This window comes from Colias philodice, chromosome 2 (assembly GCF_061535455.1).
Source record: "Colias philodice isolate Cphi_HAF_F1 chromosome 2, ilColPhil1 Martin Lab GWU primary, whole genome shotgun sequence".
NCBI lineage: Eukaryota > Metazoa > Arthropoda > Insecta > Lepidoptera > Pieridae > Colias > Colias philodice.
In genome coordinates this window covers 7230440-7246142 of record NC_143087.1, presented here as the reverse complement: position 1 = coordinate 7246142, position 15703 = coordinate 7230440, and the positions used below count along the sequence as shown (strand labels likewise).

Below are 15703 nucleotides of genomic sequence, written 5' to 3'. Positions count from 1 at the left end.
TGATCGCCCGATTAGTTGACAAATCAGTGCGCGAGAGTCAAAGTTTGCAGTAGAATCGCCGCGCGCACACATATAAAGTGGTTCAATAATTATTAATGATTCTCTATTTTATAAATTTATGTAATAGTATATAAGTTAAATTAACAATACTGGCTAAGTCTGGAGAGGAAGGCGTCGATCGTCTCTAGCACAGGTATATTCCTAGTTGAGGCGATCGTCGTGTCTAAATTGTTTTTGTTTGTATGTATTGTTTCTAAATAAACGATTTTTATTTTTTTATTATTTTTATTTTATCCTTGCGTATATAGGGGAGGGTGGGGTAATCACGGACACATCAGTTTAGGTGTGTTAGAAAAGGATAGCAGATATTCTCAATGCTTCAATCGCGAGTCGAGTTCGAACGTAGTGCCGGACTGTGAGTAGGAGTCTGATTATTATAGTACTCTTTGGTAGGAGAGTGAGGCTGCGCACACTTTGCAAGGTATGTAAAATTGAGTTTTTTTCTACAATTTCATCTAATTTTAGTGTAATTTTGAAAAGTTGTATATTATGGCATTAATGACATAGGAATCTGGTATCTTTTATGTATATCGACATGTAATTAGATAAGGTTTTAAAGTTCTCAGCACTTGCATCACTCGATTCTAACCTCAAATAAAAAAATAGTTCTGGATATTTCTGTGAATCGGCTAATGACGGACGACTTAGATGGGGCAATCTCGAACGTCCGCAATTACCCCTACATAGATTGATTTTTATCTTTTATTTAAAATATTTGTTTCCACCGGTTAACTGCGGTAGTTTTTGTTTCCTTGTATCTAACCTAAAATATTGTTTTAACAGACTCTTAACTGTTGTGTTATAAATATGTATACTTACTTACTATATCTATTTTTAGATGCCACGACGTTACCAAAGGAAGACTGAGACCAAATACAAATTAGAAGATTTAGAAAAAGCCGTTCACGATGTAAGGAACAAAATACTGTCGTTAGGAAAGGCATCTATTATTTATTCTGTTCCAAAAAGTACTATACATGACTATCTCAAGAAAGAAATAATAAATGAACCTAAAACTGGAAGAAAAGCTATATTTACTGATGCACAAGAAACTGAATTAGAACAACATATAATTAAATGCAGCAAAGTATTTTATGGCTTAACAATAGAAATGGTGCGAAAAATAGCTTTTAAATTTGCAGAAGTGAATCAATTTAAACATAATTTTGACAAAACATCTCAAATGGCACGAAAAGACTGGTTTTATGGATTTAAAAAGAGACACCCTGAAATTTCGCTTCGTAAGACTGAGTCTACTTCTATCAATAGAATAACAGCGTTTAATGAAACGGAGGTAAAAATGTTTTTTAACAATTTAGAAGCCGTGCAAGCAAAATATCACTTTGATGGTAATCGTATTTACAATGTGGACGAGACCGGTATTTCTGATGTCCAAAGGAATTCAAGAATTTTGGCGCCAAAAGGTCAAAAACAAGTCGGTATGGCAACAAGTGGTGAACGAGGCACGACAACAACAGTTGTTTGCGCATTCAGTGCTTCTGGAAGGTATGTTCCCCCATTTTTTATTTTTAAAAGGAAGCGAATGAATGCTCATTTGTTGCGAGGAGGCAATGCTGACATGATCGCAGCAGTTAGCGATTCTGGTTGGATTAACGAGCACCTATTCGTGGATTGGTTACATCATTTCATATCTTTTGCTAAACCAACTCTTGAAGAACCAATTTTGCTTATCCTAGACAACCATGAAAGCCACATTAGCCTTGCTTGCTATCTGCTTTGTCGCCAGCAGGCGCGGTCCCAGGGGGGGGGTCACGGGGGACATGACCCCCCCCAAAATCGTGATCGTCATATCAAAATATTGACCTTACAAAAAAAAATGTCTATAATCGCGATGCATTTAATAAATATTTATTTTCCTGACATCTAACGGCGCTTTATTGGACTACGATGTCCGTAAAAACCTACATGCGACATCTAGGTAAGCAGCAAAGAACTACGTAGTTTTGATAATCTGGGCAGTCGATATTATAAATCGTTCGTTTAATCTGAAAAATATTCAAAAATATAGTATTATAATAATTTATTAGATATCGTTGTAATAAAGATTTCTATGGATAATAATAATTATTGTGTATTTTTGTGAATTGTGATGTTGTTAAACAGTAGTTGTGATTGTGACTGAGTCCTGAGAAGAAAAAATATTGGCGTATAATAATATTATACCTAATACTAATTTGATTAATAACTTAATTACTATAAAATAAAGATATATATTGAACAATGGTAAGTGATTTCAGATATTTTAATGATCTATATTATATAGATAAATTATAATTATTATTATTTTTCTTACTCTTCTTAATTTTTTAAGTGGGTGAAACCGGTGAGTTTCAAGTTTTTAGGTTAGAGATTACCTATTGAGTTTTCACAATTTGTATGAAGCTTTAAATTTTAATAAATTATAAAACCATATTAAACATTGTTTCAAGTAAAATCACGTCATGGCTCATGTGTATTAAAACGTTTTCCCGCTAAGTAATGAAATTCATATTCCGATTTCTTGAAATTTTTTTAATGATTTGTTTGATGGTAGCCGGTAGAATAGTTTTAACCGATAGTTTTGTTAAATGTTACACATTGGTGATTTGACATCATATTAATAACCTGTAACCAGCTTAGCTTTCCTTCAAGATTTTTTTGTATCTATTGGAAAAGCTATTAAAATATGAGGGTGAACAATGGAGGGATTAAGAGCGCGTATTCCATTCGCGGCAAGTAGGTACCTAACAACGTGATTTAAGTGTTTTTTTTTTTTTTCAAATTTTAAGAGTGATATCGTTATGATTTTAGCAGATTTTCAAACGTTATTACGGTTTTGGAAAGATTATGTCTTGATCTTGATCTTGTCATGAAAAATAAATAGACATCGCCCAATCACCTACGGAAATATGGAAATATTATTAAAAATATATATATATATATATATATATATGATAATAAATAATTTGGATATTATTCAAAATCGTTTCACTTTACCTTTTTAAGCCTTTTTTTGAATAGACTCGTAACATATTTATTTTATGAAGATAAAGGTTGTTTAATGCACTTTTTTTTAGTTATTTTGGCGCACTCATTTACTATCGAAAATTATTTTAAAACAATTTTACGTGGTATAAATTGTACGGAATGGATTATGGATAGCGCGTTCTATGGAATACGCGCCCTTAATATACCTAATGTGGTTTAGCTTAGCTAAATCGGGAAATATATTTTTTTGCTGTTGTATAAATCCATCAGTCCCCGGAATCACAGACACAATAGATAATCTATTGTGTCGCGCCCCGATCGGGGCGCTCGGTGGTCAATGGGTTAATTATTTATTAAAAATTTGACAATCATCATTAATCAGTTGAATAGCTTCTCTTTATTTACTGAGCTCTTTCTTAGAATGCCTGGGTTAATTATTTTTTTCTCACTTGTAAAATATCCCTAATATTTGATGTTTTGTTGGTGGCAGGGTGATTTTTTGGCGAGTGGTTCGAAACGAGCTTAAAGAACAATTGATTGCTTTTTTAACAAAAAAATAAAAACAAATGATGAGGACGAGCATGTGATCCCAGATACCACTAATAAAGATTTTATTAATCCTGCTAATGAATGTGCTTCTTCCGGATAGTGATATGGTACTAATGCTTTTCCTTCTTCTAATATAGCTAATATTATTTCTACTAACGATAATGCTGTAAATGAAATAACATTTTTAACATCTCCTGAGACAGATATTGGTTATCATATTAATTGTAACGAGACTCTAAATGACTCCACAAGAGCTGCATTGTTGGACAGACATTGGATCCCACCTGTAAATTATGATTTTCCATATAGTATAGTACGTAAAAAAGGAAAAAGCTTAAAAAAGTATGCTCAGCGGTCTCATTTTGATAAATATTATTGGTTGGTTCTCTCACATAAAGATCGCGGTCTATATTGCAAGTATTGTGCGTAATTTGCGAACACCACTGCAGGAAAAGGTCTACAGACGCAATTAAAAAGATTAGTAACAGAGCCGTTAAAAAATTTTGACGATCTTTTGGGCGCTAACGGTGCTTTTGCAAACCATGAAAAAAACCAGTACCATAAAAAAGCAGTAGAAGCTGGAAAAAACTTTCTCCATATTTTCCATAATCCTTCAAAAGAGATAAGAAATCAAATATCATCACAAAGAGCAATACAAGTAAAAGAGAACAGAGAGCGTTTGACACCAATAATTAAAACTATAATACTATGTGGTCAGCAAAATATTCCCTTACGAGGTCACCGCGATACGGGTCCGCTTTGCTATAAAGATTCAGATGAATCTGCTAGTATTGTGAATGACGGAAACTTTTGGGCTTTATTAAGGTATCGGATCGATGCAGGTGATTTAACGTTAGAAAAACATTTAAAAAACTCTTCAAATGCAACATATATAAGTAAGAGGATACAAAACGAAATAATCGAATTATGTAAAGAAGACATACAGGAAACTATAATAAATAATGTAAAAGAGGCTAAATATTTTGCTGTTATATTCGATGAAACCACGGACATATCAGCTACCGAACTATCACTGAGATATCACTTAGATATCTTAAAAATAATATTATACGCGAGGATTTTGTTACATTTTGTGATGCCTACTCAGAAATAAGAAAAGAAGATGTGCTGCGTAGCGATGAGCCAAGACTTACAGGTGTTGCTTTGGCGCATATTGTCATAGATCTCTGCACGAAATTTGGCTTAGATTTATCAAACTGTGTTGGGATAGGCACAGATAGTTGCTCCGTTATGGCCTCTGAGGTTAAAGGAGCTGACAGTGAACTAAGCAAATTTGCTACCAAAAATGCCCTTGTAACAATCATATTCTAAATAACTCTTTAGCAAAGTCAGCGAATGTCCCTAGTTGCAGAAATACAGCAGCAACAATGAAAAAGTTAGTCGCATTTGCTAACGCTTCAGCTAAGAGAAGCAAGGTTTTTAAAGATGTTCTGGGTGGTAAACTGGGTAGTTTATGCGATACGCGTTGGGTAAAGCGTCATGATGGCTACTTACAGTTTCAAGGCGACTCATTGGTAAAGATATGCGACGCCTTAAGTATCATTTCAACCTGGCGGGACACTAAATCTGCATCGGATGCCAGTTGCTTGCGACATGCATTATGCAGTTCGGATTTCATAATTGCATCTATTTGCTTATCCGACTTACTAGGTAAAAATATGCTTTATTGCACGCCTCATAAGCGAAGCGTTGAGGTGGGTACTACTGTCACTTCGCGCAAAACATCAGATTTTTCAAACTTAAAATGTCTTTATGTATCATACATTGCACTTGTAAGATAATACATACACACACATATTAAGAAAAAACACTACTTTTAACGTTCATGATATTTTTGATGTCATTTTTGTTATTTAAACTAGTTAAAAAACAGTTTAAAAAAGTTCTGTCTTGGACGTCCGTGTGTCTGTATGTGCGGATCCTTTTTCTTGTTAACACGATAGCGACCGAAATACTTTACTAATCGAGTCTTTTTTTTTCTCTTACGCTTGAGTATGCTCAGGAATAGAACCCTTTCATTTTTCAGGGTCTGATTCGATGTGGTTTAATTGTTATTAAATAAACAAAAATAATAATTAATAAATATTTATTAAAAAAAAATTATGAGGCGTGCACTTTTGGATTTTCCAAATTATTTATTTATTGAACCTGCTTTTTTATATTGTATGTATAAGTATTAATTCATTGTTAAATCTTCAGGTGCAACTGTTTCGCTTAGCCGCTTCTTACAAAAAACAACGTTAGATTTAAAGGTAGCATCAGATACTCTTAAAGATACGGTGGACGTTTTGCTTAGTAAACGGAAAAATGCGGAAGAAATTTTTCACAATTTATTTGTCGAAGCACAAGAGTTAGCTGAAAAACTGGGTGTCGTTATTATGAGGCCTCGTACTACAGCACGACAGACTCTAAGAGATAATTATCAGGGAGATGAAGAGGAATACTTTCGGAGGACCATTTATATTCAGCTAGTAGATAGCGTTGTGACAGACCTACTTGATCGACTTTCAGCAGATACAATGAACCTGTACGGATTAGGCATTTTTATGCCAAAACCTGAATATACAGAAAATGACTTTGATCAGGTGAAAAAATTGTCAGAATGGTACTCCCATTTTTTAACTGCTCCCGCTGCCACTGTAGTTACGGAATATCAGTTATGGTCGTTAAAATGGAAAAGGGAATACCTGGAAAAAAAGAACGTACCAAATTGTGTCCTCACTTCAATTGAAGTTTGCGGTGAAGATCTGTACCCCAATATAAAGACATTTTTAAAAATACTGGCAACACTTCCCATAAGCTAAGCTAAGCTAAGACGGGTTAAAACTTGGTTGAGGGCAAACATGTTGGAAGAAAGGCTCACAGGTTTAGCTCTCCTTAATATACACCCAGACATAACCCCAAATATTACTGAAATTATCAATAGATTCGCCAATAAAAATAGACGGCTACCATTTGTAATATAATATGTGTAGGTATATTATATTACAAATGGTAGCCGTGGGGTAAGGGGCAGATGCATAATGCATACATCTATTTTACTGATCGATTTTCTTTAGGGACAAGTAGTTGATCAGCCTTCTGTGTCCTACCATACCGTCAGCACTGTTAAGTTTAAATCGCTCATCAGAAAGGCAAACAGATCACAGATGATGATGTAGAGAATGGAGATGAGGATTTAAACCCCGTTTTTACAACGAGTGTCTATGCTGCCGAAAACAATGTTGCAATACTGTCTGAAAGACTTAACAATGAACAGTGTCCGGATGTAAGTAATCAAATTGTAGGTTATATATCTGGCTGGATAGCCCGCAAGCTGGCTCAAATTATCAAACGTGAAACCTGTATTGCGGAGTTGTTCACGTGCAATAAAATGTGGTTTCACAAACTGATATCGCTGATAGATGTTGGTGGTTTATGCTACTCTTCAGAAAATCTATTTTTGGTTTGTTTTAAATGTGAAAACGTTATCAAATCATATTTAAACGAAAAAGGAGTTCATTCACCAATATTCAGTGGGTATCATTGAAAAACCAAATTTTGAAGGCATTTGTAGGCACGAACGTTTTTAATTCTAATCCGTATGCAGAACATTCGAGACAACAACCACCCACTCTGAATCATCGACTTAATTTAATCAAACTTATAATTGAAAAATATTTGAATGTGCGTATGCATTTTGCTCACAAAAATAACCCCGCAACAAAAAAGCAGACTACACGACAGAAAAGAAATAAATTAAATATTTTTGAGGGTGTTTAATAATGCTTTACTAGCTGTGCTCCATGTTTTTGCCCGCAGTGCACCACTCCTGTTGGTCTTGGCGAGATGAAATGGGCTATCTTACACCGAAAGAATTTTTCGCGAGATTAGCGCGTTCAAACAGTAATTCAGTATAGATTTTTTTTTATTTTTTTCTGTAAATAACTAGTTACTGTAAAAAGCTATTGTAAATAAATATTATTTGCTTTCGATAAAAAGAAGTAATCTTCATCTTTTCTTTTATTTTTTGAACTACGTACCACTATTATTATATCCTAAAAGGTGGAGTGATGCCCTTCGTACGGGCTCCGGGAACTGCCTGGACGTGTAGCGTAAGATCGGTCCTTAGAGATCTTTAGAGAGGCCTATGCCCAGCAGTGAGCGTCTATCGGATGAAATGATGATGATTATCACATCAACTCCCTGACCGAAGGCGTGTTCGCCTTCACAGCTAGTAATAAATACTTTAAACAGTTATATCCCCTAAAGTCTTGTCCTTGTCTTGCCTTATCCTCTTATTAATACAACTTCATAATAAGTAAATAGTAAAATATGAAATTGATACATTTGTACGTGTACAGGAAACGTACCTAAGCTCTATATCACATTGGCGAAGTCCCTTTTTATTGAGAGCCATTAATTAAGAGAAGAAGATGGAGTAACCTGTGTATCATTGTACCTTCTGTGTCATTAATCTATGCCCAATTGCCATAGCAACTATTTATTCTTATTTGTTTTTACGTATTTAATTAGTGAAATCTGAATGACATTTACTTAAATTTTCGCGCAAGTGACCAACTTACTTCGTCTTTTTTGTTTATACATAATATGATGTTAATAAAGCCATCTATCTCTCTTATAACATAATATTATGTCAATGTAATAAATTTAAGTAAAATGAAATTGTGTCAAATGCTTTTATGTGTGCGCCTGACGCTGCGTGTGGAGTATTTTATTTGGGTATTTGGTGAGTATATAACGTATCTATACATAAAATATCATTGTTTTTAACATGACAACACTGTTTTCTGTTTTAGTACGATTTTCTACTGTTTTTTTTTTATAGTTTATGCGTGTATCTAAATTTTATAGACTCGACGCGCGCTATGGCTGGGGAATTCCCGTTTTCTTACGCGGCACCGTTCACACAATGAAAAGGGTTTTTTCTTAGACACATTTATACTTTCTTGAACATAAAAGAGATAGTTGTGTATTGTTTTTCGTCTTGGATCTTTGATTAGGTTAAAGTTTAAACCAGGTCTTTCCAGTTAAATAAACAGGTTAATCACAGTTGTTTCTCGATAAGGCAAACAAGCTGTTATTTAATAAGTGAGTAGCGAAGAATAGGATTCCGACAAAACTCCTCCTAAGAAGAAAGCTTTGAAGTATGAACAGAAGTTTATTGATTTATGGTTACAAGACGAAAAGTTGAAAGGCTGGCTAAAGAAAAGTGCTAAAGGTAACAAGTATTTCTTCTGTTCAGCTTGTAACTGTGATAGAAAATGCGGGATTCATGAATTACTGCGCCAGAAAAGCTCTACGTCAATAATTGCAAAATGTTAGTAAAACAACCAACATTAACATCAATGTTATCTTCGAGCTCACAAAATCCAAAACAAGCTGCAAAAAAAGGTGAAATCAAGATGGCTTGTTTTATTATTTATTTATTGCAGAGCACAATCTTTCGTTTAATGTAGCGTTCTATTTGACAAAATTAATACGCGCTGTCTGTCCATATTCTAAAGTTGCTGAGGAACTGTCTATCAACACTCAGCAGGACTAAAGTTAGTGCAGTATTATCATTAATGTTACTGGAGAAACTGCGCTAAAAACCTGATAGAGAATTTAAGAGAAAAAAACTTTTCTTTGCTTGTGGATGAAAGTACGGGCAAATCTACCATTAATCATTTGGCGTTGATTGTAAGAACAGTGGACGATAATTTTCAAGTTGAAGACCGATTTCTTACATTGATACCCATTGAAGTCCCACGTCACACAAATTACCACATTGTTCAAAAAAATAACTACGAAAAGCCTTTCAGTAGTGCAAAAATTTGAGGCGCAAAAAAAGAAGAAAAATTCTACAAAAAAGATTTGGAGACCAAAACGCATTAATTTTAATAATGAAAAATGAAAATGCAGATTACGGTGAATCTTGCCAAAAACCAGACATGCCTACCTATGAATATGAGGCAAGGTTAGGTTAGGTCCAAGGAGGCAGAGGTTATCTTAGCATCCGTAATAAATTCCATTAAAAAAAGGTGTCATAAAATTTGAAATTATCACTTTCCACTCAGTGAAAATTTTTTATACCGTGTCAAATGTTTTGTCTTAATTTTGGTTATTTTTTCTTATTTTTTAATTTCAGACGACATAGGTATTAAGAGCATTTAAAAGTACAAGTTTCTGATAGAAATGCTATTAAAAAAGAAAGCGTATTGCAGGCTGAAAGTGCTTTATGGCTCGAGTTACTTCGCTGTTTAGTTACAGCATCGAATTTTGGGAAAATCTGCAAAAGAACCAAAGATATCAGCCCTGCTCCCCTTGAAAACCGATGTTATGCGGTTACTCTTTGGACCATGTGACTGCTATACAGCATGGCAAAATCAATGAGTCGCCTGCGCTTAATCAGCTTGCTCGTCAAGAAAAAATTTCTATAAAACGGTGCGGTCTGTTTATTGACCAAGAATGTTTTATTCTTGGAGCTTCACCGGATGGAATGTATGATAATGACAATGCGATAATTGAAATCAAATGCCCTAAATCAGCATATGGAATGATCCCGAATGCGTATTGCAGCAATATGCGAAAAGCTCATAACCAAATCGAAACTGAAAAAAATAAAAAAGTGCTAAAAAGATGACAAATAAAAAAGATAAACTAGTACATATATGAAATAGGCCTGAATAAAAACCACAATTGGTATTTCCAAGTACAGGGTCAGTTACACATAAACAAAAAAAAAAAGATACCAGTGTTCCAGTGATCATATTTTTTAGTTCTATTTCACGATATTTTTGCTAAACTGTAGTTACTTGCTCCGGGGTATTTGAGCTTTAAATGACTGACACAATAATGAATTGCGTTATTTTGAATTGTTTTTTGTCAGTTTGAATTTTAATTTGCTGTAACATTTTCATTGTGGGTTGTTGCTTAGTTTTGCTTTGTTTTCGCTTGTTAACAGCCTAGCCGCAGTCAAAAAATATTGGCTTTAGTCCCAAAAGAACATGCTGCATCTGAAGGAAGTGGCGCATCCGATTCAGAATGTGAAATGCCTACTAATGAGACTAACCCTGTCAATAACACGAACAGCGGCTCCTCATCGCCTGTTCCTTCTATTGGGTCTTTCGATGACATGGACATTGTTATTTATGAGCCTTACTCTGGGGATGCTACTTCACTAAAACATTTGTACATCCTGAGGCAAAACTATGGCATTTTTGCATTAGGTGGTTCCTAAAAGAAGTAGTCGTATAAGAGGAACAGAAAACGTACTACTGACAGAAAAGGTGTTGAAGAGGAAAGAAAGAGGTTGTTTTTCACAAGGGGTGTGCAACGATAATAATTGTTTCGTTGCAGTTCGATGGAACGACAACAAAGTCGTCACGCTAGCTAGCTCTTTTATTGCAAGCGAAACTTTCCAAAAATACAACGCTATTGCAAAGATGCAAAAAGGAAGACCGACGTTCAGTGCTCTCAAATAGTTCGAAAACAACAACAAGCATATGGGTGGGGTCGATCTGGCCGATATGCTTATCGCGCTCTCCAAAACAACAACCTTTCAAAAGCCGTAGATGGTATCTAGGTATCTTTGCACAGATGATAGATATTTGCCTGAATAATGCTTGGCTGTTATATCGATCTTCAACCAAGAAGAAATTGAGATTGAAAGAATTCAGATTTGCTGTGTACGAGAGCTTCCCAATGCAAAACCGGAGTGCTGAACTTCAAAAGACTGAGGCCTCCACTTTTCAAAACCTCGAAAGAAACCACCACTTCCCGAAAGCCCTGTAAAATATGACAATGTAGGCCATTTTTCTTCCACTATGGATGAAGTTTGTTGTAGGTACTGCCAAAAAAACCGTTGCCTTTTGGCTTTTTTTGGCAAAGCAAGATTGTGTTTCGTGATCGGCAAAAACGAACGAAACTGTTTTTTATAAAGTAAAAGCAGAAAGAAACCCAGCACAATCAAAGGTTAAAATAAACCAGTGAAAAACTGCAGCAAAGAAATACTTAAATTTCTATACAAAGAAGAAATATTTAGAATGTATTCGGATGAAGAATTTAGAATGGGAAAAAAATCGCAGTCTGCAACTATTTACATTAAATCTAAAATGCTTTCATGACTGATAATTGATAAATGATTGGCAAAAGTGGTCATTTAAAACAACATTAAACTCGTCTAGAGTTATGGAATAAGTAAAATTTCGTTGAATATTGAATAATAAAGTTACCTACACTATCTTTTCGGAATGTATTTCAGTTTCTTGATCTTTGAGACGACTTTTTTAAATTTATTTTGATTAAGATTAAGTCTTGAAAATTAAGTATTTACTACCTTAACTACCTATTAAAAATTAATTGTACATCAAAATTGTACTATAAAAAAATAATTTCAAGTTAGTATCACAAATTTTGAGTTTAAATCTTACTCTAAAATACAATTTATAACTCGTCATTCATACGTCGAGATTCCAGAGATGCCATCACAAAATTTTGGAAGTCCTGTCTTTGTTGTACGTATGCGGCGCATATTTTCACCAATCTCAAAAATTCTTCAACATCAAAAGAGTAATTTGTGAATTTTGCATGCGACGTACCACCTGGGCCATGTCCCTAAAAATAACAGTATTAAAATATAAAATATGATAACAAGTTTAAAATCAATTTAAGAAACTTTTAAAACATATAAAGTAAAAGCTCCTTATTCGCGCTTCCTTCATTCACGGTTTCACTATTCGCGGCACATTTACGGAACCTATTACCCGTGAATAAAGAGCTTTTACTGTAATATGGAAAAACATCAACTATTTTGTTACACAATCGAGGAGAACAATCGCTTAATATGAGCAAAAACTTACTTCATCCTCCTGAATCAGTTTTGTTTTATTTTCCCATGTAACGTATTTCAGACCGCGAAGTCTAGACAAATCTGAATAGCAGTTAGGATCCTCACAATTGTACCTGAAAATTTGCAATAATATTTTTAATTTAAATAAACATACTGTATGTCGATTTCATTAGATCTCTTTTTCCAGGCACATCAAACCTATTTTTATACTGACGTAAAGACACATTCCTTCAAAACCTAAGCCTTGAATTCCGCACCTTCTCTACATTCTTAAGTACCTATGACTCGTTTTTTAGTTAACAATTTTATAAGAAGTGTTGTAGTCCTTTTTCATTAAGGTTTATGAGAATGGATGTATGGAACCTTTTAAAACTGACTCTGACTTTAAAACAGTTGATCTGTTATCAAATGTAGATAAAATTTCCCACAGATATGAAAGCAATACATTAGGTAATTTAACACATTCAGTTTGAATCATGATTTAACAAGTCATACTTACACTTCAAACACTGCTGCCCAATCGGGAAGGAACAATAAATGTGTCAACCCAGCTCCATGCATTCCTATGAACACATCAGTGTTGTGAGTCATTTCCAATTGTTGTGAGAAAGGTATTGTTCTGTCATACACAACTCGCTCCACATGGTATTCTTTATTCTTAAGCAATTCCTTCACTATTTCCTCTTCGTTCATTATCTTTCGATAAGTAGTGCCTCTTGATAATAACGTAATCCTAACTTTGTCATTTTTACGTATATGCAGTGGTATCTTAAGAGAATGTAAAATATGTTTGGAAAATGCGTGAAATAAACCACTTCTTTCACATCCATATATCTGAAAATATTAGAAAATATAACTATTTATAATGTTGCAATTTTCTTTTTAGGACAATAGTTAACATGGTAGCTTAAAAACATTTTATCTGATAAATAAAAGGATATTATTTATTTTTGCAGGGCATGTTCATTTTATCATCATGATCAAGTCTTTTTCTATTCTTTCTACTATATTTTGATATACAGTTATTTTCTGAATGATATAAATACAATACAACCAGCTTCCGTTTCATATGGCTTTGTTGTCAACTTACCACAGGTGTATTATAGTAAAGTCCAAATATCATGCGTGGTAAAAGAGGAAATACAACATTTTTGAAACATGCAACTTTTCCTCTGAACATTTTTAAGTCCCAAATGGGATTAACAGTAAAAGCTTTAAAAGCATCTTTGAAGGCAGATTCATATGTAAATGTTTCCCAAATAAGAATGTGATTGTTCTTTGAAAATGTTGTTGGATGAGTAGAATTGACATGCAATGATGCATACAAGTTAAAGAAATCACAGAAATGGTGATACATATTCACAGCTGAAATTAAAGAAAAAAAAATGATGTCATCAGATTAGTATGTACAATATTTACAGACTGTAAATCAAATTTCATTAACTTACTTGCATCTAATTTCATGATGTATGTTGGTTTTTCTATTACTATATCACATTTGCTATCTTTTATTGGTCTTTCCGGTGTTCTTATAAAATTAACAAACTCAGGTGCCCAGGACTGCAATGCACTCATGTGTTCTGCTTCTTTCATTAATCGGTCAGAATAAAAATTGCAATGTCCTCCTGTAATTGTATTAAAAGAGATGATAAATTTAAAAGTTTACTCTTATAATAATTACACTGTTAGATAGGATTATATTTCCTCTAAGGAAAAGTTAAAATTGACTACAGGCAACATACATACACATTTTCAAACATAAGCTATAAGTACCATTAATAATTAATTATTGAATCATATGTATTTTACACATTCATATGTTATATTTTTAATCACTGACACCTACACAGTTTATAAACCTTCTTTGTATTGTGTAAACATTAACAACATGCCCGCATGGGAGCGTTTAATGTAACATTTTTGGATATTTCTCGTTTTATTTTTAAAAATTTATTATGGCCATTTTACTCATTAGGTTAAGTACTTTCGATATCAGTTTAAAGTTTTTTGATATCTGCAATAGTTACGGAATAATCGCTTGTGCACACTTAACGATTACACCCTGTATATAGATTTATAGAAATTAATTTTATATTCAGTTTTGTGGAAGTATTAAGCATAATGTTACTTACCAATCTGACCAGGTCCCAGAATATCCATTTTATATCTTAAATTGTTTCCACGACCAACAAGGCCAGTAAAGTTAAGCATGAGATTCCGACCTCTACAAAATCTATAAAAGAATAAATACATTTGATTATTTAATAATATCTATTTATTATCTTTAAATCTTACTTTTACTTGCTAAAGCATATATTTTCATACCTTAAATATTTAGAGCACTCTAGAGAACTGTCATCAGGGATAGAGGCTTCGCACATAACCATTAGTTCATCTATTTGCTCCTTGACATAACCTAATAGAAAAATTCTGAATTAAAACACTTATAATTTTGAAAGTACCCACTGGATAAAGAAGCTTAAAGAAAAAATTTACAAGAACTTATCATATTTACTTGTTTTTGGCCTAAGATAGCATAATATTGCGTGGCCACATCATCAAGGAGTTGTTTGCCAACAGGGCACAAATCTATAGACAAGACGAATTCTTATCTTATTTTATAATAAAGTAGAAATTAAGAAACTTAAACCATAAAATAGACCCATACTAATTTTATAGAGCAATAAAAATCTTACCAAAATCAGCTTGAGTATAGAAAGTTTCATATTGAGCTTGTTTTGTTTTAACCCAGCCTCTGTGATCACCAGGACATCGAGGCCGTACATGATAAGATTTTTTTTGATTACAATCTGTTTCATAGCCCCAACAAGCTTTCCTATCTAAAAATGATTTGTATGGACAGTTTCCATCTTCCGAACAAGATTTGGCAATATCAGGAAAAGAATTGAATAAATATACGAAATGTTCAGGTGGAAGATTAATGTCTTGAACATTAATTGAAGAAACATTATTCCAGAACAAAAATAATGTTAATAATTTTATAATCATTTTTACTTTACTCAATAATACACTCGTAATAAGTACAATTATAACTTGAAAGGTCGTCCGTAAAATTCTCTTCTTCCTAACAAATTATCATATTATGTAAAGTTAAAAATAATAAAGATTTAAGTTTTGTTTCAAGGTTATAATCTAAAAAGTAAATAATCGCATCGCCGCTTTATGAATTAAGATGCGAAGTGAAATATTGTCAAAATCATGTCACTGTCATCTATCATAATATAATTTGAC

At 33.4% G+C, this 15703-nt stretch overlaps 1 protein-coding gene and 1 pseudogene across 1 annotated transcript; one reads left to right on the top strand and one right to left on the bottom strand.

Annotated features, from left to right (window-relative positions):
* Nucleotides 1-1424: 1424 nt before the first annotated feature.
* LOC149490541 (uncharacterized) lies at nt 1425-11540 on the top strand (annotated as a pseudogene).
* Nucleotides 9029-15626, bottom strand: Eogt (EGF-domain O-GlcNAc transferase). Its single transcript, XM_089705701.1, has 8 exons — nt 15148-15626; nt 14777-14867; nt 14584-14684; nt 13900-14076; nt 13542-13816; nt 12951-13285; nt 12462-12564; nt 9029-12216 (listed from the first exon to the last, which is right to left on the bottom strand). Exons 1-8 carry the CDS (start codon nt 15458-15460, stop codon nt 12046-12048), a joined length of 1566 nt encoding a protein of 521 aa, XP_089561827.1. The 5' UTR covers nt 15461-15626; the 3' UTR covers nt 9029-12045.
* Nucleotides 15627-15703: the final 77 nt, after the last annotated feature.